At 41.3% G+C, this 26,827-nt stretch overlaps 1 protein-coding gene across 2 annotated transcripts; it reads right to left on the reverse strand.

The window, feature by feature from the left end:
- TRIM16 (tripartite motif containing 16) lies at window positions 1–24,208 on the reverse strand. Of its 2 annotated transcripts, XM_006908403.3 has the most exons (6): window positions 23,603–24,208; window positions 18,129–18,224; window positions 14,764–14,997; window positions 12,634–12,799; window positions 12,069–12,164; window positions 1–5,056 (listed from the first exon to the last, which is right to left on the reverse strand). In XM_006908403.3, exons 1-6 carry the CDS (start codon window positions 24,098–24,100, stop codon window positions 4,473–4,475), a joined length of 1,674 nt encoding a protein of 557 aa, XP_006908465.1. In that variant the 5' UTR covers window positions 24,101–24,208; the 3' UTR covers window positions 1–4,472. The 2 variants fall into 2 exon arrangements, with proteins under 2 accessions (XP_006908465.1, XP_015442181.1); XM_015586695.2 differs by lacking the exon at window positions 18,129–18,224.
- Between the last annotated feature and the right edge of the window lie 2,619 nt (window positions 24,209–26,827).

Consider the following 26,827-nt stretch of genomic DNA (forward strand, 5'->3'; position numbering starts at 1 on the left):
TGAGGTAAGCACAGAATTTATTTGACAAAAAGAAAACTAAATTGAAGAACATATGAGAACAATGAAATGAACAATATTGCCAAATGGGAACACTGGTTGTTCAAGAGTAAGCAAACTTACTAACAAGCAGATCCAATATTTTGGGGATTATTGTTCACTCAAAATTGATTTAATCAACTAACAGGACAAATGAGCTCATGCACAGAACCAGTCATCCTGGTTTTCCCCACTCCCTAGAGAGCGCTGGATAAAACAGATGAGGAGTCTGCTTCTGAGTACCCGGGACCTCTGTACCCGGGACCTCTAAGGCAATCCCCATCTCCCTCCACATGTGCCACCCCACCCAGGCTTCTCTGGGTCCTGCCAGCACTTCCAGCAGTGAAGGCCAGTGTGCCAGGGCAGAGACACATGAAGCCACCAGACACATGAAGGCAATCACACTGCCTTAATTTCACAGCATAAAGCCTGGAGCATCCTGTGAGGAAATAAAGTTTAATTTCAAAATTAAGCTTTAAACTGATTGAACCAAAGAAAGAAGAGCAGGAAGAAGAGAGGACGGGTCTGAGGGACATGACTGGTACAGAAGAAAGAACAAGAGTTCTTATGTAAACTTCTGGAGCAGACATTATAATTTGAAAAGGCTGTGACACCAAATAGGAAAATGGCCAGCTTAGTAGGATTTTTTTAAGATTTTTTTATATGAGACAAACACACACACAAACACACACACATATCTCTTTTCAGGTAATCATCAGAACCATTATGTAAGGCATTAATTTAGAGGGAAATTTTTAACCTCAAATGACTGATCACTGCTATGACGACCCTCAGTCCTTGTTAGATGACCTGTTCCCCTCTTCCTTTCCAGTACCTGGCCATTTTCCTTCAGCCGGTGGTAGAATTTTCTCTACAAGAATACAGAGCAAACCAGAAGTAGAGATAAAGACTAAGCATATTCCAACAAAGTCTGGACAGCCAGTCACTCTACCTCCACAGTGTGTGCCCTGCATGTGGATATCAGATATTCCCTGCAAGGGCTCTTGTGCCACCACCATGATGTCTCATAACAGACTTGGAGGGTGGGGATTCAGTGCCCAAATCTGAGGGAGCTAGGAGAAGCAAGAAATGTGCACACTACTTTTCCTTCCATCTTCTATCAGGTTAATTGGCCCAGAGTGGTGGCCCCTGGAATAAAGGCAGTTAGTTATAGAAATGGGGAGCAACCAGGGAGTAGGTCAGTCCATGACACAATACAGAACTCAGTCACTGAACATGGCCCAAGAAAATGTTAAATTAGAAGTTTGCACCACGGCATGGACATGAAGAATCAATTTCATGTACCTCCTCATCTATAATTGTCTTAAATGGTAGATTCTTATTTAACTCTTCACATATGAACACTTTTCGCTTCAATTTAAATCTACTTCTTGTGATCAAAAGACACAGCTAGTTATCTTCTAGATTACTATAACTTAGCAACTAGCACAGTGGCTTGCATGTTATAAATGCCACATACATTGAATAGAGGACAGTCATTCCAAAAACATGCTGAACCATGTTGAAGGAATGAAGGCTCTGTGACTGAGCCAGTGTTCATATTTCATCATTTCATTGTGAATCTTGGGAGAATGTAGGAATTTACTCCTACATTGTAGAATTTGTAAGATTCTAAAATGTAGAATTTGTAAGATTCCTAGAAGAGAATGCCATATACCTTTGGATTTCAAAAATTTGACACAAGAATAAATTATGTAGTGGCTAAAATTGCATTTTGACTCTAAAATCACAAGTGGTCTGGTAATGGAACAAAATAATCTGGCACCAAAAAGAGCTCTTGCTGAGTTCAGATTTTTTTTCCAAAATGAAAAAAAATTGAAGAAGAAATAAAGATGGGTAAACACAGAAGAGTGACACACAGACAGCTTGGGGGAAGTGACAGAGAATATAAAATAGGCCTTTGTTCTCTCTTTGAAAAAAATTTTAATTTTTTTTGTTTTAGGCAATTTTCAGTTTTTGGACCAAGAAAACGGAAAAAAGATGTGCCTATTAGTTGAGGCAATGACAGAAAGAAGGCAAATATTCCTAACATTCAATTTTGCTTTGATATTTTATATCAAGCAGAAAAGTCTTGAAACTGCAAACAAACAAAAAGACCTGACAGGGAAACAAAGTTCACAGCAGGTAAGGAAGCATCCAAAGGGTTCCTTTTATATGAGTCAAATATTTCTGGCCTAAACAAATCACATCTCATGACACAGACACAATTTACCAATATGACCAAAAACCAGGTATTAATCTTTGAGAAATTAGGGAGGATGATAGAATATAAGGACAAGAAAATTGTCTTGATTTTTAAAAAATATAGCAGATTCTAGAAACGACAGACTAGTCAATCTGATGTTAACCCACAACAGAATTCTAAAATGGTTTATCACATAGTTTGTGAGCATTTAGAAAAGAACGTGACACACACCAACAACCTACAGGGATTCAATATAAACAAAGCAGGCCAATTCAATATATTTCATGTACCTCATTTTCTCTTTTAAAAGCATTATTAGACAGACACAGCAAGGAAAGAAGACATAGCTTATTTTGATCCCTGTCATTGAAAAAGTCCTTCTTCAAGTCCAATGGTTAAAGGGGCAAAAGGCAGGCTACATTATTGTCCAGTTCTACCAATTAGCACAATTTATTGAATAACTAAATCCAGAGCATATTGACTGAGTGCTGCAAGATTTTGAATTTGGTCCTATCCCAATAAATATATGTATCAATAAAATCAAGACTTAAAAAGAAAAGATTAACAATTCTGTAGTTGATACTAGGCGAAGGAGAGCTAATATATTGTAAATAGAATTATGAATCAAAACTAACTCAGCAAGCAGTAATAATGTGATGAAATTTAAAATTCAAGTAAAAAAATAAGTTCAATAAAATTCAAATTTTTAAAAATTCAAATCCTATACTGTATATATCTTCAGGTACAAATAATAAGATGGGGTCTCTGGGAACAAGTCGAGCGATACTGAAGTAAAGTACTCTTGAGATAGGAACATCAGACTGGTCAAAGACAAAACAAATATTAGAACAAAAGATGCTCCTAGTGTTCTTATCATTTAGGAAATTACAAGGGTTTCAGGAGCTCTGTGCCAGGAACCAGGGGTAGAGACCAAGTAGGTATTTTTATTATAAATAATATCACATTTATGTTATGCTTTCTGGTTTTCATCCATCTCTTTTCCAGGGAGAACAACAGCCTGGGTAAACAGACTTGCCTTGACACAGTCACAAGAAAAGAACGAGAAGTTATATTTCCAACAGGGGCTTCAGGTTATGTTCTCAGGTTATGCTGTCATTTGCCTAAAAGTTTGATGAACATTCACCATTAATCTTATGGAGCACATCTGTTAAAAGGAGGATGAAATGATCAGGGGGGGTGAAAGGTCTGGAAATCATGAAGTAAAGTGGGAAATGCAGTGTGAAAACAAGAAAAGTGGGAAATATAGTGTGAAAAACTTCCTGGGAGGACATGTGTGAGAACGACCCTCAAATACTTGAAGAACTGTCCTTTGAATGAGAAATCAAACAAGTCCACATAGTCCAGGTGACTTCAGATGAGAGGAATAAGACCCTTCTCCAGAGGTCATAAGACTAAGACTTGGACTCCACTAATACATTCCTTATAATTCTCGCTGTCCCTGCCCCGCCCTCAAAAAAAAATGAGTGAGTTTTCTGACACTGCACAGCTGCATAGCCTATCAGATGTGGGAGAATGCAAAGAGATTTTCAAACTCTGAGAGGAAGGTTTAAGGTGCTGTTTCCTTCCATTTGTGCAGTTCATCATGTAGTTTATTCCATTAAACACAGCACCCATATCTAAAGAAGAAGGCAGCATGGTATATTGGTTAAATGTTCAATGTCAGCCCTCCCAGTTTAAATCCCAGCTCTGTCACTCACTCACCATGTAACCACAGTGACCTTGAGCAAGTTAACTAAACCCTTGAACAAACAGTTTTCCCACCCGCAAATTGGGGATGATATGAGCATCTACCCATGAGACTGTATGAGAGTCATGTAACTTGATGCATAAGAAGCACTCAGAACAGTGTCTGGGATATGGGAAATGGATAATAAAGTTAGCAATTTATTATGATTACTCTATGATCTTTTTTGCTCTTTCTGAAGATTCCTGATTACCAATTCTGGGCACAGTGTGCCGTTCACCTGAGTAGACAGAGAATATCACTCAAAAATAATGAAGGGGACTTGGCACCTGAAGATAACTACAAACACAGAGAATAGCACAGCATGGAGCAAAAGGGAGAAGCGACACCATTCTCCTCCACAGACCCGCATGATTTCTAACACCAGCTACCACTGGCAGAGATTTCTATCCCCAAGTCACCCTTAATGCAAGCTGCAGCTCAATCATCGTGGTTAGCAAAAGTCTGGAATATGGATCCTAGAGCCTACGGAGCAGCTTCCGCTGAGGTGGGGACTGGCTTTTCAGGTTCCTCTCCCAGATCCACAATTCGGATGCTGTTTTCCTTCTTAGAAAGCCAGAAGGCAGGATAGACTGGCTCTGAAAACTTGCAGTCAAACTTGTGAACCAGAGTCATGGCATCGGGTTCCACGCCATAGAAAGAAAGGATCCCTCCTGGGAAGTTGACGTAGATGCCCAGCCTCCGGAAAGGATTGGCTTTGATCGGGGTTTCCGTGTCACTGTGCCAGGCTGTGAACTCCTTTCCATTCCAATGGAGACTCCAGGAGAAGTTGTTTCCGGAAATGCAACTGTTGCGTTCCTCCCCTTTCCGGTCAATGCCTTTGCAGGTCAGGCCAATGTAGGTGCCTGCCCCAGAGATCTCAACCTCAAAATAGTACCTGTGCAGATACAGGCTCTGTTGCGACAGCACCTGCCGCCAGTGCACAAACCTGCTGGGGAGGTCCGGGTAGGGATGCTCCCAGGGCGTAGTGTTGGTGACCTTGCGATTGTCTTCCTGCAGCCGGAGATATCTGTGTGCTGTGTCAGGGTCAAACATGATGTCACATGCATCTGCGGAGATACAGAAGTCAGGGAGAATAGGTTAGAAACCAACAGTTGATTGAAACAGAACACTTCAAACCTGATCAGCTTCCAAAGTATGAGTAAATATCCATCTCCTTGATCTCTGTTTACCCAGGCTCTGGAAACCAGGTGGGTGAAAACCAGAAAACAGAGAACACAATGTGATATTATAATTTATAATAAGAAATGCATACTTGGGCTCCCCACCCCCATTCCTGGCATAGAGTTCCTGTAACCCTTGGAATTTTCTGGGTGATTGGAGCATCTTTTATTTTAATGAGGCAGTTTGGGGTGGGCTCCTGGATGGCTCCTGAATGAGGGCTGCTCACTGGGAAGAATAAGCCATGATTAGAAGCTTGGAATTTTCAGCCCCATCCCCTACTTCTCCAGAGAGGAGAGAAGAGCTGAAAATGGAGTTAATAATTTATCGTGCCTACATGAGGAAGCTTCATAAAAATCCCATTAGCAAGGGGTTCAAAGATCTTCCAGGTAGGTGAACATATCCACACAGGGAGGTGACATACCCCAATTCCACGGAGATATAAGCTCCTGAGCTCAGGACCCTCTCAGATCTCACCCTATGTATCTTTTCAGCTTGCTGCTTATCTGTATCTTTTATCATATCCTTTAATAAACTTGTAAACATCAGTAGAAGTTTCCCTGAATCTGTAAATTGCTCTAGCAAATTAATAGAACCTGAGGAGGTTTTAGAAATCTCTGATTTGTAGCTGAGTCGGACAGAAGTTGTGGATAACCTGGGGACCTACTACTCGCAATTGGCATAAAGGATCTCTATGACTCCCTGAGGTGGGATGAGAGAAATCTTGTAGGACTGAGCCTTTAGCCTGTTGGATCTGATGTTATCTCCAGGTGGATAGTGTTAGAATTGAGTTAAATTGTAGGACACCCAGCTGGTGTTGCAGAGAATTGCTTGGTGGGAAAACCCACACATACAAATAGTAAGTGATTCTAGACCCCTTTTAATAGTCACTTCACTTCCATTCTTTCGGAAGCTCAAATTGCTTGGCATTTACTGTATTATTGCTGAGCTGAATTGAGAAATAAAATCCATTGATTTACTCATTCATTCATGCAACAAATATGTACCCAGTGTTAGGAAGGGTTTTGGGGGAACAGGCATTCATATACCCACATTTGACCCATTCTTCAGTTGTTGTTTTTTTTTTTTTTAATATTTGACCAATATTTAGCCTGGTGAACTCTCAAATAGTTTCCCACACATTTTTTCTTCCCAGTCCCAAAGAATAATAGCACCTCCATACAACCAGCTGCTCAAATCACACTAAAGTCATTTTCGACATTTCTTTCACCCTTATCCTCACCCCCACCTTATCCCTCCTCACACACACACAGGCAGCAGCAAGCCCTGTGGATACCACCCACTTCTCTCTAGCATACTGCTTCATCCTCCATCTAAACTACCACCAAATCTCGCCCAGACTAGGGCAATAGGCTCCTTGCTGATCATGTTGCTCTCCCCTGCCCCACTTCCATACTTTTCCCATGAGAGAGCCACAGTGCTTGTTTCAGAGTGTAGGCTAAAGTGAATCATGCTGCCCTGCTTACAGCCCTTTAATGGTGCCCCTTGCTCTTCAGAGAAGGCAGTGACTCCTCACCCCAGCCTGCATGGCCCTGCATAACTGGCCCTTCCTTGTGTCCCAGCTTTGTCTCCTGCCCAATCCCATTTGATCACCACACTCCAGCACCCTGACCTCAGACCAACCTAATACTGAGCCCACTTCAGGGCTTTAGCACAGACCATTCCCTCTGCAATGCAATTGTCACCCCAACCTAAGTCTGGGTAATTACTACTGATCCCTTCAGGTTGCTAAGAATTCATGTCCTCAAAAAGGCTCTCTATGACTCCTTGATCTGAATCAGTTACCTTCCCATTGCTGACTCTCGGAGTACTCTGGCTTTTTAAATTTCATGCTACTCATCACGATGTGTAATAATCTATTTTTATATTTGTTTCATGCTTGTCCTCCTTCTAATCTACAACATCCACATTTTATGTGGAACTCTATCCTGGGGTTCTAGCTCAGAGAAGATGTTCAGTATATACTTCCAAATTAATTAGCATATTAAAGGCTATTTAAAAATACATTAATTTAAGAAATTATCTTATTAACTTGGAGCTTTCCAAACTCCTTTGGTAAGAGAAATTCTTAGTAGTTAATGACACCACATCCTGGGAGAAAATAAGGACACAGTAGCCCCGGTAGCCCCAACAGTATCCACAGCAGCACATTTACCCACCACCAACTCCTTTGGCAATCCTTAACATCCAGATTTTGAACAATAATATTCTTCTCATTTAAGGGGACCCAGGACTTCTAGGAGGGTAGGTGGTTCTATGTCTTGAGACAAGAAAACCAGAATGGGTCTGGAATATTCTGTTCGTTTCAGAAAGCAATGATACATTTAAGAATGTCAAGGACAGAATATCAATACTTAAAAGAGAAAGAGGCCAGCATACAAGTGGCTCCAACTGGTCAAGTTGGCAATTTGAGCCCCAGAACTTTGAAAGTGAAACAATGTGAGTCTATAAAAGGTTAAAGATTTCTAATAATACTCAAAGAGAAAAAGTTAATATTTTGTGTACAAAAAGACATTTGTAATGTAAAAGAAAATAGATTATAAAAGAATATGTTATTTTTAACGTTAAAAATGAAGAATGTTTGGCTTCTTTTATTAATTATATTTGTTTGTAAAATAGATGTGCTTTTGTCAAGAAGCAGGAAAGAATAAAGGAAACTGTGAAACCCAAGATGTCCTGGGGAAAGTAGCAGCTCCGGCAGAAATAGGAGACAGGCATCAGAACATGAGGCTACATGTAATAACCAGAGAAAAAAGGGGTCCAGGAGTTAGTCAGCCAGTGGTCACCCCCTGAAAAAAAGCATAATCAGGGTTCAATGGCATGTTCCCAAAAAGATGAATTAGCCAAATGTCATAAAAATGAGCCTTGAGCAAAATCCAGTCAAGATGGTGGGGTAGGTAAATGTGCTTGCCTCCTCTCATGACCACATCAAAATTACAAATAAACTACAGAACAATAATCATTGGGAGTCACCTGAAGTCTAGTTGAACAGAAGTCCTACAACTGGGAACATAAGAAGAGACAACCTCAAGACTGGTAGGAAGGGCAGAGATGTGAAACAGGCCAGTTCCACACCCACATGTAGTAGTTGAAAATTAGAAGAGATATCTCAGCTGCAAAGGTCTCCCCAGAGGGGCAAGGTTTCCTGGCCCCACACCAAGCTCCCCAGCCCAGGGTTCCAGTGCCAGGAACAGAAGTCTCCACAGCTTCTGGCTGTGAAAACCAGTAAAGATTGTGGCTGAGCGAGGTGAAGGGCTGCTGGAGTCACAGGTGCTCCTCTTAAAGCACCCATGCACAGACTTACTTGCTGATGGACTCACTCACTTTGAGCTCCAGTGCTGGAACAGCAGCTCAAAAAGAACCAGGGACATATAGAGAAGAAATGAATTGTCTAGCTTTTGGGCAAAGGGTGAAAGGGCAGCTTTCTCTCAGACAGTAGTACTGGCATGTGCCACTGTTCTTTTGTTGAGCCCTTCCCATTCCAAGCATGCAGATGCAGGGGGGCTGCCATATCTGAGTCTCCATCAACCTGGCTAAAACCATTTGCCCCACCCTGATGTTTCCCTGATACCCCACCCCACCCAAATTTCAGGCCCACCCAAGTTGCTTCTAGTGGCTTTTCCATACAAATGGCCTGTCTTGGCTAATGCTGCAATCTTTCCTAAAATCTCTCAGACTCACAAAACCCAAACAAGCAGCTTCTGAACTCAGCATGTCCTATACCTCCTGCTGAGCAGTCCCAAACCCAGAACTAGCTGTGGCTTGGCCTCTTGAGGCACCTTTAAGCCAGTACAGGTGGTAGCCATCTGCTGATTACTTGATGACTCTTGCCATGTGGCCCTGGGTAGAGTACAGGCTGTAGCTGAACTTGACTTGTGGCAGTGCCCCTCCCAGAAGGCCCCAGGGCCAGCACGCCTGGTGGCCAGCTTTGGATCAAGCCTGAGTACAACCCAAGGCTGCATCTAAGAATAACACACACAAAGGGCAGTCTGGGCAGGCACCAAAAGCCCTGCTAAAGTGAATCCTGCTCTGTAAGGTTAGTCCTTCATTTACCAGTCCTCACAAACAATCATCCCTAGGGTCAATACCTCCCATTGGCATGCAAACAGCAACCAAGTCTCAACTCCCACAGGAGGGCACACAACCATAAAGGGACATACCTGAAGCACCCGGCTCAAGTGACCAGAAAAGACTGTGCCACTGGGCCCCACAGAACACCTAAAACATAAGGCCACTTTACCAGGACTGGGAGACATAGCAGCACTACCTAATATATAGGTGTATAAACACAGGGAGGCAGCCAAAATGGGGAGACAAAGAAATATATCTCAAATGAAAGAACAGAATAAGGCTCTAGAAAATGAACTAAACAAAATGTAGACAAGCAATCTACCAGATGCAGAGTTCAAAACACTGATTAAAAGGATACTCAATGAACTTAGGAGAAGAGTATATGAACTTAGTGATAACTTTAACAAAGAGGTAAAAAACACAAATATGGAGATATTAAAAAAAACATAAAAAGGACCCATCAGAAATGAAAAATACAATAACTGAAATGAATACATTAGAGGAAATCAACAGTAGATTAGATGAAGCAGAGGATTGAATCAGCAATTTAGAAGATAAGGTAACAGAAAACACTCAATTAGAACAGCAACAAGAAAAAAGAATCCAAAATACTAAGGATAGTTTAAGGGGCTAGTTAAATGCTTGACAACATCAAGCATTCCAACATTCAAATCATGTGGGTAACCAGAAGGAGATGAGAGAAAGCAAGGAATTGAAAACCTATTTGAAGAAACAATGACAGAAAACTTCTCTAACCTGGCAAGGAAAATAGACCTGCAAACCTGAAAAGTACAGAGAGTTCCAAACAAGATGAATCCAAAGAGGTCCACACCAAGACACATCATAATTAAAATGCCAAAGGTTAAAGGCAACCAGAAAATCTTAAAAGCAGCAAGAGAAAAGCAGTTAGTTACCTACAAAGGAGCTCCCATAAGACTGTTAGCTGATTTTTCAACAGAAACTTTGCAGGCCAGAAGAGATTTTCATGAAATATTCAAAGTGATGAAAAGCAATGATGTACAACCAAGATTACACTACCTGGCAAAGCTATCATTTAGAACTAAAGTACAGATAAAAAGCTTCCCAGACAAGAAAACACTAAAGAAGTTCATCAACACCAAACCACTATTACAAGAAATGTTAGGAGGACTTCCTTAAGAAGAAAGAAAAAAACTCAAAAATATGAATGATAAAATAGCAATAACTTCATATCTACCAACAATTACTTTAAGTGTAAATAGATTAAATGTTCCAATCAAAAGATAGATTAGCTGAATGGATAAGAAAACAAGACCCTTACATATCCTGACTACAAGAGACTCATTTCAGATCAAAAGATATATACAGACTGAAAGTAAAAGGATTGAATAAGAAATTTCATGAAAATGGAAACAAGCACACGAACAAAGCTGGAGTAGAAATACTTATACAAGATGGAATAGACTTTAAAAGAAAGGCTATAACAAGAAACAAAGAAAGACCCAGTAATCCCACTTCTGGGTATTTATCCAAACAAACCCAAAACACTACTTCGAAGAGACATGTGAATCCATATATTTATCGCAGCATTATTTACAATAGCCAAGATTTGGAGGCAACCTGGGTGTCCATAAATGGATAAAGAAGAGGTGGTATATATATATATATGATGGAATGATACTCAGCCATAAAAAAAAGAATGAAATCTTACCATCTGCAAAAACATGGATGGACTTTAAGAGTATTATGCTGAGTGGAGCAAGACAGACAAAAAGACAAATGCCATATGATTTCACTTAAATGTGAAATTTAAGAACAAAATAAACAAATAAATAAAACAGAAACAAACTCATATATACAGAGAACATTTTGATGGATCCCAGATGGGAGGGGTGTTGGGAGCTGGGTGAAAGGGGAGGGGATTAAGAATTACAAATTAGTAATTACAAAATAGTCATGGGGATATAAAGTATAGCATAAAGAATATAGTCAATAATGTTGTAATAACTATGTATGGTATCAGATGAGTACTAGATTTATCGGGGATCACATAAGTTATGTAAATGTCTAATCACCATGTCGTATACCTGAAACTAATATAATGTATGTTAACTGTAATTGAAAAGTAAAAACATTCTAAAAAAAATAAGGCTTGAACACACCGATGCAGTCTGTTCTTTACTAAGAGATGAAACCACACCAGCTTGTTGATCATAATGAAGTATTGATTGGAAATACAGTGTTTTTAAGAATGCAAACTGACCAGGTCAATACCACATAATGACAGGACAATGAGTTATGCAATTCTGGCTAAGCAAGACTTAACAGGGAACCATTGGTAACTAGCCAGGATCTTCGAAAGTGCCAAAGTCACCAAAGACAAAAAGACTGGACCCAGATTGAGAGACTTAAGGAGGCATGGAAATATCTGTGATCCTAGATCAGACTTTAGGCCAGAAAAAGGACATTGGTTAGAACACTTGCTGAAACATGAATAAATTCTGCAGTTTTGTTAATAATATTGTGGCAATGTTCATTCCCTGGTTTTGATCAATGTACTGTAGTTATATAAAGTGTTAACATTTGGAGAAGCTGGATGAAGGTATACGGGAATTCTTTGTCCTACTTTGCAATGTTTTCAAAAGTTTGAAATTGTTTCAAAATGAAAAGTTTAAATTTTTTTTAATTGAAAATTTTTAAATGTATTCATTTAGGAATAGACTTGAGATTGCAAGAACCTGAAACCTATGTTGGAGATGGAGTTTTTGCTTTAGCAAAGCATTACACTGACATTAATAAGTAAAGAAAGGAGAGCTGTTCACAACTTACATTGGAGGAACTGTTGCCTGGTGCTGGGCTCAGGTTTTGAGGTCCAATACTTGCGCTCAACAATGGCAGATACTTGAGTTCTGATGTCATACTCCTCTACAAAATAAGAGAGTTGTAAATGCCCACCTGTTCCAGATGGTAAGGAGAATTTAAGAAGCAAGTCTTCCCTGGGCTTCCTGGGGGAAGAAGGGGCTGGAGCCTAGTCATGTCTCAGAAAACCAATGCTCTGTGAACCACATTTCTCTCACGGTTGAAGCAAAATAGGCTGAAAAACATCCCAGACTGACTTGGATTTCACTTAAAAGTACAGGCATTAGCAATCTGAGAAGCTGGTCATTGAAATGCCAGCCGATTGCATGATGTGGCTAACTCACCTTCTCTGGGCTCAATCATAAAATTAAATCAAGGTAAGTGTCAGTTAGTAACATAGTCTAGCCAAAGGATGGCTTTGAAAATGAGATGTTCCCATGATTTTTTTGTTCTCCCTCCACTGGCTCTCTCTGTCACCTGCTCCATCAACCACTCTGAGAGGCACACATACCACAGCCCACAGAAAGCTTCTCACCTTCCTTGGCAAACTCCTGGAGCTTTTCCTTGTAGTTGTGCAGCAACTGGATTAAGTGCACGGTGGAGTCTTTGATGACATTGCGAATGCCTGAGAGCTTATCCTTGAGTCCTATGTAAACACTAGGGGAGGTGCTATCCTCGGTGTTCTTAAACTTGCAATACTCCTGCAGGAAAGGAAACATGGTAGAACTTGCTTTTGTTTCTGTATTTCTTAAACTAGGCTGGTCTCATTATGTCACTTTATACAACTGTAAAATTGGTTGATGGTAATATGCACTTCACAAAGAAAATATGTAATATGTCCAACTCAGGATCTAACAACATAAAAGGCACTTTTTTTTTTTAACTGGGGAAGTGAGCTTTTAAAAAGATGCCACAAGCAGCTCCAATACACAGTCCGCACTGGAAACCGAAAAACAAAAAGACATTTTATGCCAACTGCCAGGATTATACACTATCAGTTGTTAGAAATAAATTAATTAATTAAATAATTTGAACACAAGCCCCAATAGGGAATGGAGGACATGGTACTGCACTCAGAAGATGTGTAAACAAGTCCTCAGACAGAAAAGGTTGCTTTTAGCTATAACACATTATCAAAATTTAAATGTAGTTGAAACATTAAAGAGCAGACTGATACAGCATAAAACTTAGTGAAGAAAACAGTTGTATCAAAATAACTAGATAGATTAGTGGAAGAAAAGAAAAAGTCCAAACCAAAGAGCTGATAGAGAAAAAGATAGATAAACATTTATTACTCTGTATAGATTTGGTACCATACATGATAAAAGTAGCATTTTAAATCAGTGGGGGAAAGGATGGGTTATTCAATAATGGTGTCATTTCAGCTGGCTAATAATTTGGGGGAAAGAAAGTTATTTTTAACCAAAATAAATAAGTTAACATACTAAAATACATTTTGTGCAGATTGAAGTTTTTATGTTAAAGTGATAAAAAGAGAAACAAATAAAGGGAAATTGTTTACATAATTTGGGAAAACTTTGAGAAAACTCATGACATAGAAAGCCAAATTTTTATTCACAGTTTCTTCATGTTTTGATATTGAAAAGCAAAAGAACTGACAAAGAAACATTCTGCTATATTTTTGTCTGTCTTTACCTGCTGCTCTTTCTCTCAATCATTACAAGGTCAACTATGGCCATCTTTGGACGGTGGGAGTAAGGATGATTGTTTTCCTTCATATTTTTCCATATTTTACAATTTTTTCCACAATGAACATTTACGTTTGTTGTAACTGGAAGGGAATTTTTTTCAAAAATGCAATCCAGAAAAATTATCTGTATTTAGGAATATTAGATCTAAAGGAGACTTGAAATTACTTACTCTGATCTGATTGATAAATAAGGAAGTGATAAATAAAGAGACTGATTTGCTAAAAACTGTGAAGCTATTTAGTGACAAATCCAGGACAACAGAATTTATGACTAGCCTAGTGTTCCTTCCCTGGAAGATTGCATGTGTTCAGGTCTACCTTTAATGACATTTGCCTTTATGTATAATGGCATATTGTAATAAAAAGTCTTGTCCTCTCTGCTGGGCCTTCCTCAATCACCTCAGTACATGTAGCCTTCTCTGAAAGGCAACATGTCTCTAGTCTCACCCTTGCCAGGCAAGCCTCCTTACTACTGTCAGAGTGGTTTCTAAAGCACACTTGTCATCAATCCCACATCTGAAGTCTTCCATTGGTTCCTGAAACTTCCTGACAAAAAGCAGACTTCTCTCACAGCCAGATGTCCACCTGGCCCAGCCACCTCATCTTCCATCATTTATGAAAGCACCTAGTTCCTCAAAACAGTTGTGCTTTCTCAAACCTCTCGCCTGCACACATACTATTCGCTCTCCTGAAGCATACCTCTCCTCGAGCATTACTCATCTCCATGACTTGGTTTCAGTCTCCTACTGGGAGTCTTCACTACCCTTCCTGTACTCCTATACTCTGCTGAATCAAGATCTGCTTCTCTCTGTCCCCCCAGCTCCCTATGCCCCATTTATCAAAGAGCGATTCCATTCCCATATCTGCCAGTTAGTTCCCTGGTGTTAGTTGTGTAGATGCCTCTGCCATTCCATCTCCAACCCCCCTACTCTTCCCACCCCCCGCCACCTGTACCTCAAGGAACAAGACAGTGTTACTGATGGAAGCAATCCTCCCCAGCTCCTGCTTGCTCTTCTCCATCTCTGCAGTCCTGTGCTCCAGGTGGGTCTTGATGCCATTGGCCTGGCTCAGAGCAGCTTGCTCCTTCTCCTCCAAGAAGAGCATCACATCAGCCTGGGCCTTCCTCATGGTGGCAAGGAGTTCCCCAAACTGCTCCTCAGCCACCATCTTCACCTCTGACACCGACACCTGGCCGAGGGTGGCAGTGGGGCACAACAAAGATCCTATTAGCAAGGCTTCTAACTTTATCAAAACTCGACACACAGAAATGTAAATCTGAGAAACCTGTAAATCAGGGAGCAATTTTTCATTATAAAAAGAAGGCTTTTATTCTCATATGAATTCTGGGTTCCTGGAAAAAAGACTTACTCTCCAGCATGTAAGCACTTATTTACCCATCATTAACTTAGTCTCTCGACCACTGGGTAAGAGAGTGAATTATATGATGCCTGAGACCCCTTCCAGCTCTGACAGTCGGGCTGCTCTTCAAGGTTCTGAAATCAATTTTCCTACCAGAGCTATTCATGTATTCAGTGTACTTGATAGTAACGTTTATTGTGGCAAATTAATAATTTGGCTTCTTTATACAAATCGGTAGCATGAATTGGCTTTCTTAGCATTTCATTATGTCTGATTAAATTGACCACTGAGGCCATTAAAGCCAAAAGCACATCTAAGCTTATAGCGTCTCTACCAGGTATGAAATGTTTAGGGTGCATGTCGGTGATGACAACACCTGTGCACTGCAGGATGAGCATACCTATGCAGAATGGAATGCTACATTCAAATAAAATATAAAACAAACTTCAGTGTGATAAATATTCAGGATTTTCATGACGGCACTTGTGCATGTGGGAATCTGTCATTTAACAGGGTGAATGTCTTTTATTAATGCTTTCAGTCAATATCATATTTACAACATCAATCCAAGTTTTAAATGGTTTCCCCTTCTCTTTGATAGCACTTATGCACTGGTGCTGACAATTATAGTAAAAGGTTCTTTTTTTTTTTTTTTTTTTACTATAGTTAAGAGTTCTTATAGTAAAAATATTGCATTCTTGAGAATAATCAGTCCTGCATTCTTAGTTCTAGGCTTGTTATCAGGCAGTCTGGGTGTTAGATGCCAGGAGGTCTAGAGAATGGGTTCTAGGGGATCTGATCACATCCAGTGGTCTGGATAATAGATATAAGGTAGATATCAGGTGGCCTGGATATGTGAGTCCTTTAGGGGGTAATCGGAGAGTTTTCTGGAGGTCTAATGTATGTCCAGATGTATATCTAGGCATTGACACTGGACTGAAAAGTTCAAAAGTTTAAGTTAGAACAAAAATAAAGTCTTTCCTCATGCCTCAGTCTTCATAATGTTAATCATTTTACCAGCTTAGTTACAGTGACTCCATTTTATATATTCCTTATCTCTCCTCTTTCATCAGAGGCAGCAAGCATTTATTTGTAATCAAAAAGAACTGCAGTTTGAGGAGCACAGATTCAAACAGAAACCCAAATAGTGTCCCAATTATATGATGAAGGAAGGATTTTTATGGGAAAAGGAAGAGAATAAATACACGAATAGAAAAAAAGAAATTCCTATTGGTACTAACAAGCTGACTTACTCTTTAGCTATACATGGCTAGTTACTGATTCCATCTTCAGAAAGAAAGTCCATAATCATCAGTCTTCTAGTCAGAATGTCTACTTTGCAACCAGTTGTCTGTAAGACAATGTTGTTTTGACCCAGGGTGTTGTGGGAAAGGAAAGAAACCCATTTACTCCCTATAATGACAATATGTAGTTTCCTCATAGAAGCACGATACAGTGAGGCTGAGAGACATGAGGTTAAAGACAAACTTTAGAGTCCAAATCCCTCCTCCTTCACCAAGGCCTTTCTGAGGAAGGGTGGTGGACAGGAGGCCTCAAATGATGCTGATAGATTGGCCCTTCTGCTGTCATATGTAGCCTCTCATTCCTAAACTTTTCCATGGTGAAATAATTCTTCCTTGTATGTAAATTAAGTGCTAAAGGATATAACTTACTGCCCAAATGATGACAAATAAAGACTATGGAAAGGAGGGGCCTCAAACATAACAAAGTATCAAAGATAATGATTTAAAGAGGTACACATGCCTGTAAATGTACTGAGTCATTCTTAGGTCAAGGGAGTAACAATCTCAGGTTCTCTTATTCCATCAATCTAGAGGCCCCAAACAAGTTTTAACATCTCTCTGTCTTCCCATCCTTTGTGCATGGTGGCACTGTGATAACTACCTCTCTCAGTTATCATGCAAATATGGAAAGAACTACATAGGGATCAAATTGTCTGAAAATTAAAGACCTGAGAAAATGCAAGATGCTCCACTTGTTTCTCCAGATTTTCTTGTGCCTAGAAATCAATAATCTCTGAAGGTTTATAGGGCTTTAAATGGACAGTTGTTTTTCTTTTTATAAGATTATATGGGTAAGAAGGAGGAGTTTACTCTTCAGTAGCTAGTTAGTTGTAAACATTGAAGAGGAGGAAATTAAGTTGAAATGGATACATGTATTAGATATGGATGGATGGATGATGGATGGATGGATGGATGGATGGATGGATGGATGGATGGATGATGGATAGAATCATTCTTAGTATGTCAAGATGATGATGCTTACTCACTACCACAGGGTAGGTATGTTACATCCTCTTCTGAGTGGTGGCTATTGGCTTGCCACTAATGAGAAACATTTGTGGGACTGTCTGAGTCTATTTAGAGTTTATATAGGAAGTGGTCATAAAACCAAAGAGACTAAAACAAAGTAGCCTGGCATATCATTGACCTTAACAAGTATCATCCACTAATCCAGCACTTCTCAACTCTTTTCTGGATGCCAGGACATAGGACTAGTGAGACTTACATGTCAAACACCCTCTCATGATGGAAGAAGCCAAGATTATGCATAATTCCTAGAACTCTATCTAAACACCCCCCTTATACTCCCTCACACACCCTTTATTCCTGGTCAAAAAATATGCAAATGTAAAAATAAGAATGATGTTATTACAGAACTAGTCTTGCTTCTGCTCTATACTATGAAAAGGTAACTCGCTTGCCAGTTTTGAGCCTTAAACTAATTTCATAGCAAATTCCAATAACAAGGTTATGCCACCCAGTGGTGTAGCCAATTGTATCTGTACCTATAATTCTCATTTTCTGAGAAACCCCAAGAAGCCCATGGACATGGAACATGGGCCTGCAGCCATGTCCTACAATCCTGATGGGCCTAGCTGAGCCTGAAGCAGCAGCCAGGTATACTGAAACCTAGCAGATGACCCAAATCAGTCTTACCAAAACAGATTTATGGTTAGCTTGGAGCCTGGTGATGGCGTTTTCATTCAGCTTCAGTTTCCTCTCCAGGTCTAACTGGGTGGCCTGAAGCTCAGCCTAAGTAGAGGAAAAGACAGCATTAAGCCCAATATCCACAGAAGGTCCCAGGAGCAGTGGCACTCTCCACATCCTTCCATGGAAAGGAGAATTTAACTTCGAAAGTGGATCTCAGAAGCCAGCCTAGAGTGCCCTAAAGGCTCAAATGGTCATTGGTGTGCCAGCATATCCTGGGGCTGAACTCAGCATAAATTGGCTAAAATATGGGGAGCACATACATTGTTTTATGCTGGTCATTATTTCAAGCATTTATATGTATTACCTCATAATATCTAATCACACCCATATTAGGTAAATGTCATTATCTCTGGTTTAAGAGAGATGATAAAATCAAGCCACCTATCCAAGGTCACAGAGTTCAGCAATCACACCAAGCCCAGGCCATCTGACCCAGAATTACCAAATAAGGAGCTCAGGCTCAGAGCTGGTGGTGGAGATCCCAGGTTTTCTACTTAGCCGCTAAGACTTTGGAAAAATTTGCTTACCATCTCCAAACTTGCATCTCTCTGCCTGTGAAATGCGGATAACTAAAGTGCCTAATTTGTAGGGTTATTGTAAAGGTTGAATGAGGTAGCATGTATAAATAAGAACTTTATACAGTAGCTGGCTCATTGTAAGAGCTCCATCAATGTCATTGATGCCATCATCTTCATCATTATTATTACTGCTGCCATGGCGTGGCTGATTTCCATCACATACTCTTGTTCACTTTTGGAGGCAAGCATGGCAAACCCTCCCAGCAAAGGCAAGTGCCTGCCTGAAAACCTTGGGTTTGCCTACTTTGACCCCACTGCCCAGCTTCACTCTCATCTCCTGAGATTCCTAGGCACTTTCTGCCAAAAAGTATGCCAAGGCAGGAAATCTAAGCTTTGAAAACTTTCCTGCTTCCACAAGGGCATGAGAGAGCAAAAAAAAAAAAAAAAAGCTAACTGCTTTTAATAAGTTATGTTTGCATTCAAAGCTGTGAGTCATTATGACCTAATGGACCTCAGAGGATATAAATGGAGTGTCTCCTTTCTCCTACTAAAGCCTGGGCGAGTTCCAGGCCTCTCAGTGACAGAAGCCTTGGCAAGCAGGGGACTCACCTCACAAGGACACTCTGTGGAAGGCAGGTAACATTTGCTCAGATTCTGAGACACTGACTTGGAGCTGAAAGAACCCCAGTGACCTCCCACACTTGAGACTTGAGACCTAATGCCCAGGAGTGAGGAGGGGTAGTGGGAGGAGAGGGGGTTCTGGCCTATTTGGGAGCGAATGTAGAATCTTGTTCTGTCAAAAAGGCTTACATAGTGACCTGTTCCAAATGAGTGGGGTAAACATGAACTGCTAGTTTAAAAGTGGTGGCAGACACAACAGAACACACCCTAGCAACAGGCATGGACATGAGAATGTGGTAAAGCAGTCAGCCCCAGCATGATCCAGAGCCACAGGGAGACACCCAGAGAGTCTCCAGTGAGGGGCTTCTTCTTTGCACTGTCTGAAGATCACCATAAAAGGAGAAAAGGACTTCTAAGTACCTGATGAGGACTTCCCTGAGTGAGTCACCCCAAGAGAAGTCACTCCTATTTACCACAAAAGGTGGGGCCACTTTGGGAGGCCAGTATCTCCAGTTGTTCCTGTTCCTAGAAAATGATGGGGTGCCTCAGATTCCAGCTTTGGGGTATCTCAAATGCTGGCCAAACACACATCTTAGGCCATAGTGGGCCCTGCTCCAAAGCAGGACAGTCATGTCAATAAGTATAGACAGTCCTATGTTGAAGGACACAGAGAGTCCTGCCTACTTCAGCAGGGTAATGACATACATTGTCCAAAAAGGCACCTATTTGGGGTCTGAAGATCTTCTGTTGCTGGTTATATGATCTTTGTCAAATCACTTAGCATCTCCTCTGGGTCACAGAATATGTCAGAATTGTTGTTCTACCTACAGGGCAAAGGTGGCACTTCAGAGTTTGGGAGCCAGGGGTTGGGTTAGAGATATAAACAGGAAGAGAAGAGGGTGTGAGAAGAGAGAAGAAAATTTCAAATGGTGGGAGTTTCTTTGTATTTCCAGCCATGAGATGTCAGGCCTTCCGGAGTGTTTGCATTTGGTTTGCATCTGACTTTATTCCTCTGTTAATTGGTCAGAACCTACTACATGCTAGTCTAGTTAAATAAGACACCCTCCCTAATATTGAAATACATGCAGCTGGTAGAATGTTTAAGAAAAAAATGTTACATAATACTGAGTCCAAGGCGTTCCTCAGAATCTCTAGAAATTCTTTTCCTGAGTGGCCTTGAATCATCCACCTTCTGGTTACCAGCAAACAGGCTATGAACAATGCTGATTAACTCTCCTTCATCCCCCAAGACACACTTATACCTGTGCCTCTCAGAAACTTGACTCCTGCTCTACATGAAGACTGTGTCTATGGGCAGCATCCAGTTCTGAACTTTGGGGGACCAATGCTGATGTTGAATGCAATGACCTATCACTAATGAACTTCGAGATCTGAGACAGGGCCCAGCTCAGTCTCCCTTCCTCCAAGAACCCTGTCCTGACCTCACCACTCCACCACCACACCCCAAGATCACTCCCTTTTTTGATCATGTGGCATTGTGTTGCTCCAGCCCTGTGGCACTCCAGGGAGCCATGGAATGTACCTTATCTTCCTGTTTAGAGTCCACGCTGCCTGAGGAGAAACAGTGTAGCCTCACACTTATCCCATAGAAAGCACTCCATACTGTTTGATAAATTTGAGGAAGAACAAAAAGAACTGTGTACATTTCATGGGTCAGAATGATTAGGAAAGCAGTCAGAGAAGGAGCGCAAATTTTACAACACATGCATGCATGCACAGTTTCATTTCCACAGCAGCAAGCCTGAGAGGAGTTAAGACCAGCTGCTCTTAGAAGAAAGGGGCCTCAGGAAGCTGGTCTGGAGCAAAGGGAAGTGCTGAGATCCTCATTAAGAGCCCAGAAGAATAGAACAAATAATCGAAGACTACCCAGAACACCCAAAATCCAGAGTTTTTGATCCCTGGCATAGCTACAGACCAAGGGAGCTTCAGAAAAGGCTCACTTGGTTAACTGAGAAATAAGCTGTTCTGCGACCTGAGGCAGGATCTCGGTTGCTTTGTGTCCTCGTGGCTGACCCTACCATTTGCAGATTTTTATGCACAACATGTCTGCCTAAATCATTAGCCCTTTACACAATCCAAAGTGACCTTCAGCAAGTAATGCCAGCAGGCTTGGGCCAGTGGAAGGGAATATTGGGTTTCTGGAGCCTTAATTATGTCTAATAAAACTTTCAAAATAATCCTGGTGTCAGTTGCAGCTTCATCAAGGTACTGTGTCTTCTGGGCTGGTCTCTTTTGGCTCCTAAGATTTGTCAAAGCCACCTTGAGTGTGGCTGCCACTTACAGAGTAAACTTGCTCTCGGAACTGAAAACAAGGACACAGGGGGAAAGGACAAGAACTCTCAGGCAGACCGGAAAGCAGAGTTTGTGAATTGGGGCCATCACCAAAAATCTGGCTGGGGTCTGGGGTTGTTGCATTGTACTTATAATCATGATTGCTTTCCAGTACCAAAAACTGCCCTAGAACCCTTACCCATTTTTCTTTACTTTACTTTACCAAATTTCTCCTAGTACATCTGAATTTGGGGTTCTGCATCAGTTTACACTATGTTTAAAATTCATATTATGTCTATACTGCTACAAGCATAGAACATTTTTGAAAGAAAACAGAAGAAAGTGTAGATGGTGTGTTTGCCTTTGAAAAGAGACATGGAGGATCCAGGATGGGAAGGAGACATTTTCCTGGTATAATCTATTGAAATATTTGTTGGAGATTGCTTTTCAACGTGTACATGAATCACTTTTCCAGTTAAGTATAATGAATTTCAAAGAGAAAAGCAGTACAACTACACTTTGTCTTGATATCTCTACTATATATTTCACAGGGTTTTGGCATTAAAATGTCAGGTTATAATACTGTGATCTTGGGGTTCTTGTCCTGTGTTCCTCCAGTGCGGGGGGTGGGGCATCCCAGAAGCTTCCATTCCTCACTCCATGACTTAGTCATCTATATAAGTTTGAACAAATGTGGTGGAGATAAAAAGATTACCATCTCACAGTGTTATTTGAGGACTGGCTGAGAAAATCCATGGAAAGCATTTAGCACATGGCAATGCTCAATAAAGACTTAATTTCCTCAATATATTGAGGTTTTTCCTTTGATCTATCTGTTAATACAAAGCCTCTTCATGGTTATAAAAGTAGGGAAATGACATTTCCAGACACCAGAAACATTGGAAACAGTTGGCAAGTGGCTTACAGAACTGGAAACAGTGACTCATTGGCATCTGGAATAGAGCTTTCCAGAACAATTCTCACTAACACTGGATAAAATCTATGCCTAAAAAAGGATGTGGGGGAGGGACCCTGGCAAGTAAACTACCCTTCCCAGAAACCTCTTTCCTTTGCTGCCCAGGAACACTGGGCCAAAGGTAGGCCTGGTGCTGTGTGCAGTGCAAATAGAGAGCTGTGAGGAGCGTGATTATACGGGATGCGGGACAAAAGTCTACTGCACTTCCTGATTGAGAACAAAAAAAGTACTTATAGAAAGTCAGAGTATGAGAAATGAAGCATATAAAGTTGCTAAATCCATTCCCAAGAACTTCTCTAGGCTCTCAGCTCTAGGGCAAGTTGTTCTAGAAACAGTTTCCCTATCTGTTGGGAATAAAATTATAGGCTATGAGCATGGTGTTTTTCAGTCTCTTCTGATACCTCTATCTGATAAGGAACTTTTATTTTCCCTAAGTTAAGCTGTTCTTGACATTGTACCTGGAGATAAGTTTCCATCTCTATGTTATCTTAGCACTTTTCAAGCTCTTAGATTTCATACTGGGTACCTCTAAAGGAGCACTTTCTACTGGTCTCTTGTTTGGGGTAGAGGAAAGAAGAGAAATTATGAGGAAAGTTTGATTCTTTTCTCTTGAATTTCTGCCAAGGTTTACACTTTATTAATTGCCACACAGATCCAGCCAGAGGGAAACATCAGTGCCTTACGCCCCACAGCTTCTGTACCACACACCCAAACACCAAAAGCTGCATGAGAAATAGCAGGAAACTAGCCAACATGAGGAGAGACAGAAACAGATATAGTATAGGAACGGCAGGACTGAGATGGGGACAGAGTGACCTACTTCAGTTTCCAAAGCCAGTGCAATAGATATTTACACTGGGCGAACAGTCAGGTAGTAAGGATAAAGTCCTTTTCAGATGAACTCAGAGCACAGAAGTGAACTCAGCTGCTCCAGGATCTGTGACAGGAGCTCTGCCTCTCCCTGGGCACATCATCTTCCCACCTTCCTCTCCCAAATGGACCGCAGCACTCACCTCCTTGTCTCTGCGGGCAACATCCAGGGAGACTGAGGTGTGGCCCCTGTGCTCACCCTGGCCACACTCCTGGCAAATGCACTGCCGGTCGGAGCAGCAGAAGGCGACCAGTGGGCTGTGGTGGGCCAGGCAGGTGCGCAAGTCCCTGTCCTTCACTGGCTCTGTCAGCTGGTGGCTGTGCAGTTTGCTGTTCTCCTGGTGTGGCCGCAGGTGCTCCTCACAGTAGTTCACCATGCAGGTCAGGCAGGACTTCACCGCCCTCACTCTGCTGGCCCCAAGGCAGAAGTCACACAGGATCTCTTCCTCTCCCTCGACACCAGGACCCCCCTGCAATGCAGTGCTAGTGCCCTCTCCCTCGATCTCCCTCTGGGGGCTCCCCAGGGAGCCTGTGTCCTCTTCTGCTGGGCTTGCTGACCCAGAGTCTGAGCTGAGAGTGGCCAGAGAGTGAGCGGGGATCCCGGGCAGTGGCCCTGGAGCCATCAGATCTAACTCAGCCATCTGGAAGGCTCTGCTGCCTAAGCTGTCCTTCCTCTGCTCTTTGGCCCAGGATCTGTGCAGCCCAAGTCAGACAAGAGAACCACGCCTAGATGATTGCAGCTGCCGCAAGATTTTAACTGTTTCCTCCCTCCCAGAGGAAGTTCAGTTAGTCATTACTCAGCTCGGGAACTGGATGGCAGCCAGCCGCGGTGACGACAAGGCAGCTAGATTACTCAGGCTCAGGACAGCCACTCAGGATGTCTCCCCACAGTCTCAGGCCCCTCCTCAGGTCTAACCTGAAACTTCTATTCTTATGTGAATCGTTCATCCCCTTAGGCTCAACAGAAGATCATGTGTGTCTGTGGCTGCTCTGGAAAGATTACTGAGCTCTGTCGTAAAAAGCCTGTATCGCTTTACATGATTTGGCAGGCTAAGTTTTTTGTTTTCGTTTTTTTAAAGTGATCCAAAATGTAAGGACTTCAGCAATAGGGCAGCCATTTATCAATTACTCTCTCATAGAATTGGACATGAGGCAGCTAGGATTAAGATACATTTTTCTGAATCTGACCTTTTCCAGGAGACAGGCTTTAGGTGATGTGCCCAGTGTGGTTCAGGAGGGTCAAGGAAAAACCTGTCTTCTTCCATATAGAGCTCTAGTCAGGCAGCCTTCCCAGGCTACACATCCTACCCTGTGGTTCCTAGAGAGGGGTGTATGCCAAGAAATAGCCCTTTTGCTTACTTAATAAAGTGTTCCTAGACATGGTGTATGAGCGTGCTTGGACTGTGATAACAAAATACATTGACTGGTTGGTTTCATTAACCTAAAAATAAAAGGCCAAATCAAGAGGCAACAAGCATTTATTTGAGATTAAAGAGAATAGTTCTTTGGGAAGCACTGATTTAGGCAGAAACCTGTGGAGATGGAAGAAAATTTCCTCTACCCTTTTAGGTTCTTCTGACTTGTCTAGTCAAATAGACATGAGACAGATTAAGAAGAGAAAATAACCAAATTTAATTACATATGCATGGGAACCCCACATATATGGAAGAGTCAGAGACCCCACATACAAGAAAAAGACAGAAAGAGAAAGTGAGGTATGTATGGCGTTCTGAGCTAAGGATAAGTTAAGGCACCTTGGAGCTTCAGAGAGGAAGAAGGTCATTTGCAGGAGGATAAGAAGAAGAGATGGTCAGTAAGTAGATGTTTGCCCTACCTTATAAATAGGTCATGAAAATTTGTCTCTGGTGATAACTTTGATTATAGGCAAGGCCCCAAATTTAAATTACTTAAGGGAGAAGTAAGTTTCTCATAAGACTGCAAGGTTTTGATTGCCTTCAGCTCAAAATTATTCACATGCCAAAGTGGCACATCTTGGGGAGACCTGTTCTGAACCTCTTTAAACCTAAATAGTTTTTTATTAGGGGGTGAAGGCAAGGGCTTTTTATGAGAAAAGGAATGGGAAATAATTATATGAATAGAAGGGAGGAATTTCTGAAGATACAAATAAGCTAAGTTACTCTTTAGTTATACATGATGATGCTAAATCTAAAGAATTTTTAGTTCAGTAGTCAAGACGCCTGCTTTCCTGTTAGCTTGCAAACAGTTATTTGAAATACAATGTTGGTTTGACCCAGTCTAAAGATTATTTTCCCCAGTTAAAACATTCCAAAGGTTGAAGTAGTAAGACATGCAAAGCTGCCCTGGCGCTATTTTTAAATGGCTTCAACTTATGTCAATTTTTCACAGTTTAACAACAGAAATGTACTTTCTCACAATTGTGGAGGCTGGAGGTCCAAGATCAAGGTGTTGGCCATGTTGGTTTCTTCTGAGGCTTCTCTGCTTGGCTTGTAGATGGCTGTCTTCTCTCTGTCTTCACATTGTCTTCCCTCTGTATATGTATATGTCCTACTCTCCTCTTCTTATAAGGACATCAGTCATATTGAATTAGGACCCACCTAATGACCCCATTTTACCTTAATGACCTGTTTAAAGACCCTGTCTCCAAATAAGTCAAATTTCAAGGTACCAGAGGTTAGGACTTCAACTTAAGAATTAAGGTGGAGGGGTGAGACACAATTTAGCCCAAAACACATGGCCAGGGGATGAGAAATGAAGTATGTAGCCCCTTAGAAGAAAGCATCACCTAGGCATCACCACTAGATGGGAGTACACAGCATACTTAGTATTTGCCAGATGAACACCAAAACACTCAGGGTACCTGGACCCCAACTCTGTACCCTACAGAAACTCTACAACTTTCTCCCAGGATTACTTCAGATATACTCATATGGATCTGGAAAACAAATGCAATAGAGAGATAATAAGGGAAGGGCCCTGGTCCAGCACACCCCTGGAATCAAGGATTGGGATGTCTCCAAAATATCACACTCCCCATAGCTCTCCACCCCTGCAGTAAGTTCTGCAAGATCTGTATTAAACCAGATAAACCAAGGGATGTTTCTTGTCAATGACCAGGACATTTCATAAATCCAAGAAATCCAGAGGCTGCTCAGAGTTGGAGAGCAGCCCTTTTATAGTAGCCCTTTTAAGCAATTGTATAAATTTTCCTAGGTATCCTTATTCTGACTACCCTCTTCCACTGCTGAAGATCCTCCCACCCCTAGAAAGATTTCCTTATATTTTATCTCTTTGTTTTTAGATCTCCAACCAGGAGGGAAATGAGCTGGCTTCTTCCAGTTGGCTAGACTAGCCTTACAGCTTTCTCTAATATTAACAGGACAGAGTTG

Source organism: Pteropus alecto, unplaced genomic scaffold, assembly GCF_000325575.1.
Source record: "Pteropus alecto unplaced genomic scaffold, ASM32557v1 scaffold52, whole genome shotgun sequence".
NCBI lineage: Eukaryota > Metazoa > Chordata > Mammalia > Chiroptera > Pteropodidae > Pteropus > Pteropus alecto.

Bases quoted from the DNA above. Each gene is read 5' to 3' on its own strand.
- TRIM16 (XM_006908403.3), bottom strand. From the start codon at position 24,100: ATGGCTGAGTTAGATCTGATGGCTCCAGGGCCACTGCCCGGGATCCCC. The intron at 14,998-18,128 runs GTAAGACTGATT...ACCCTCGGCCAG, and splicing joins CTAACCATAAATCTGTTTTG to GTGTCGGTGTCAGAGGTGAA. The intron at 12,165-12,633 runs GTGAGAAGCTTT...CTTATTTTGTAG, and splicing joins CCAGGAGTTTGCCAAGGAAG to AGGAGTATGACATCAGAACT.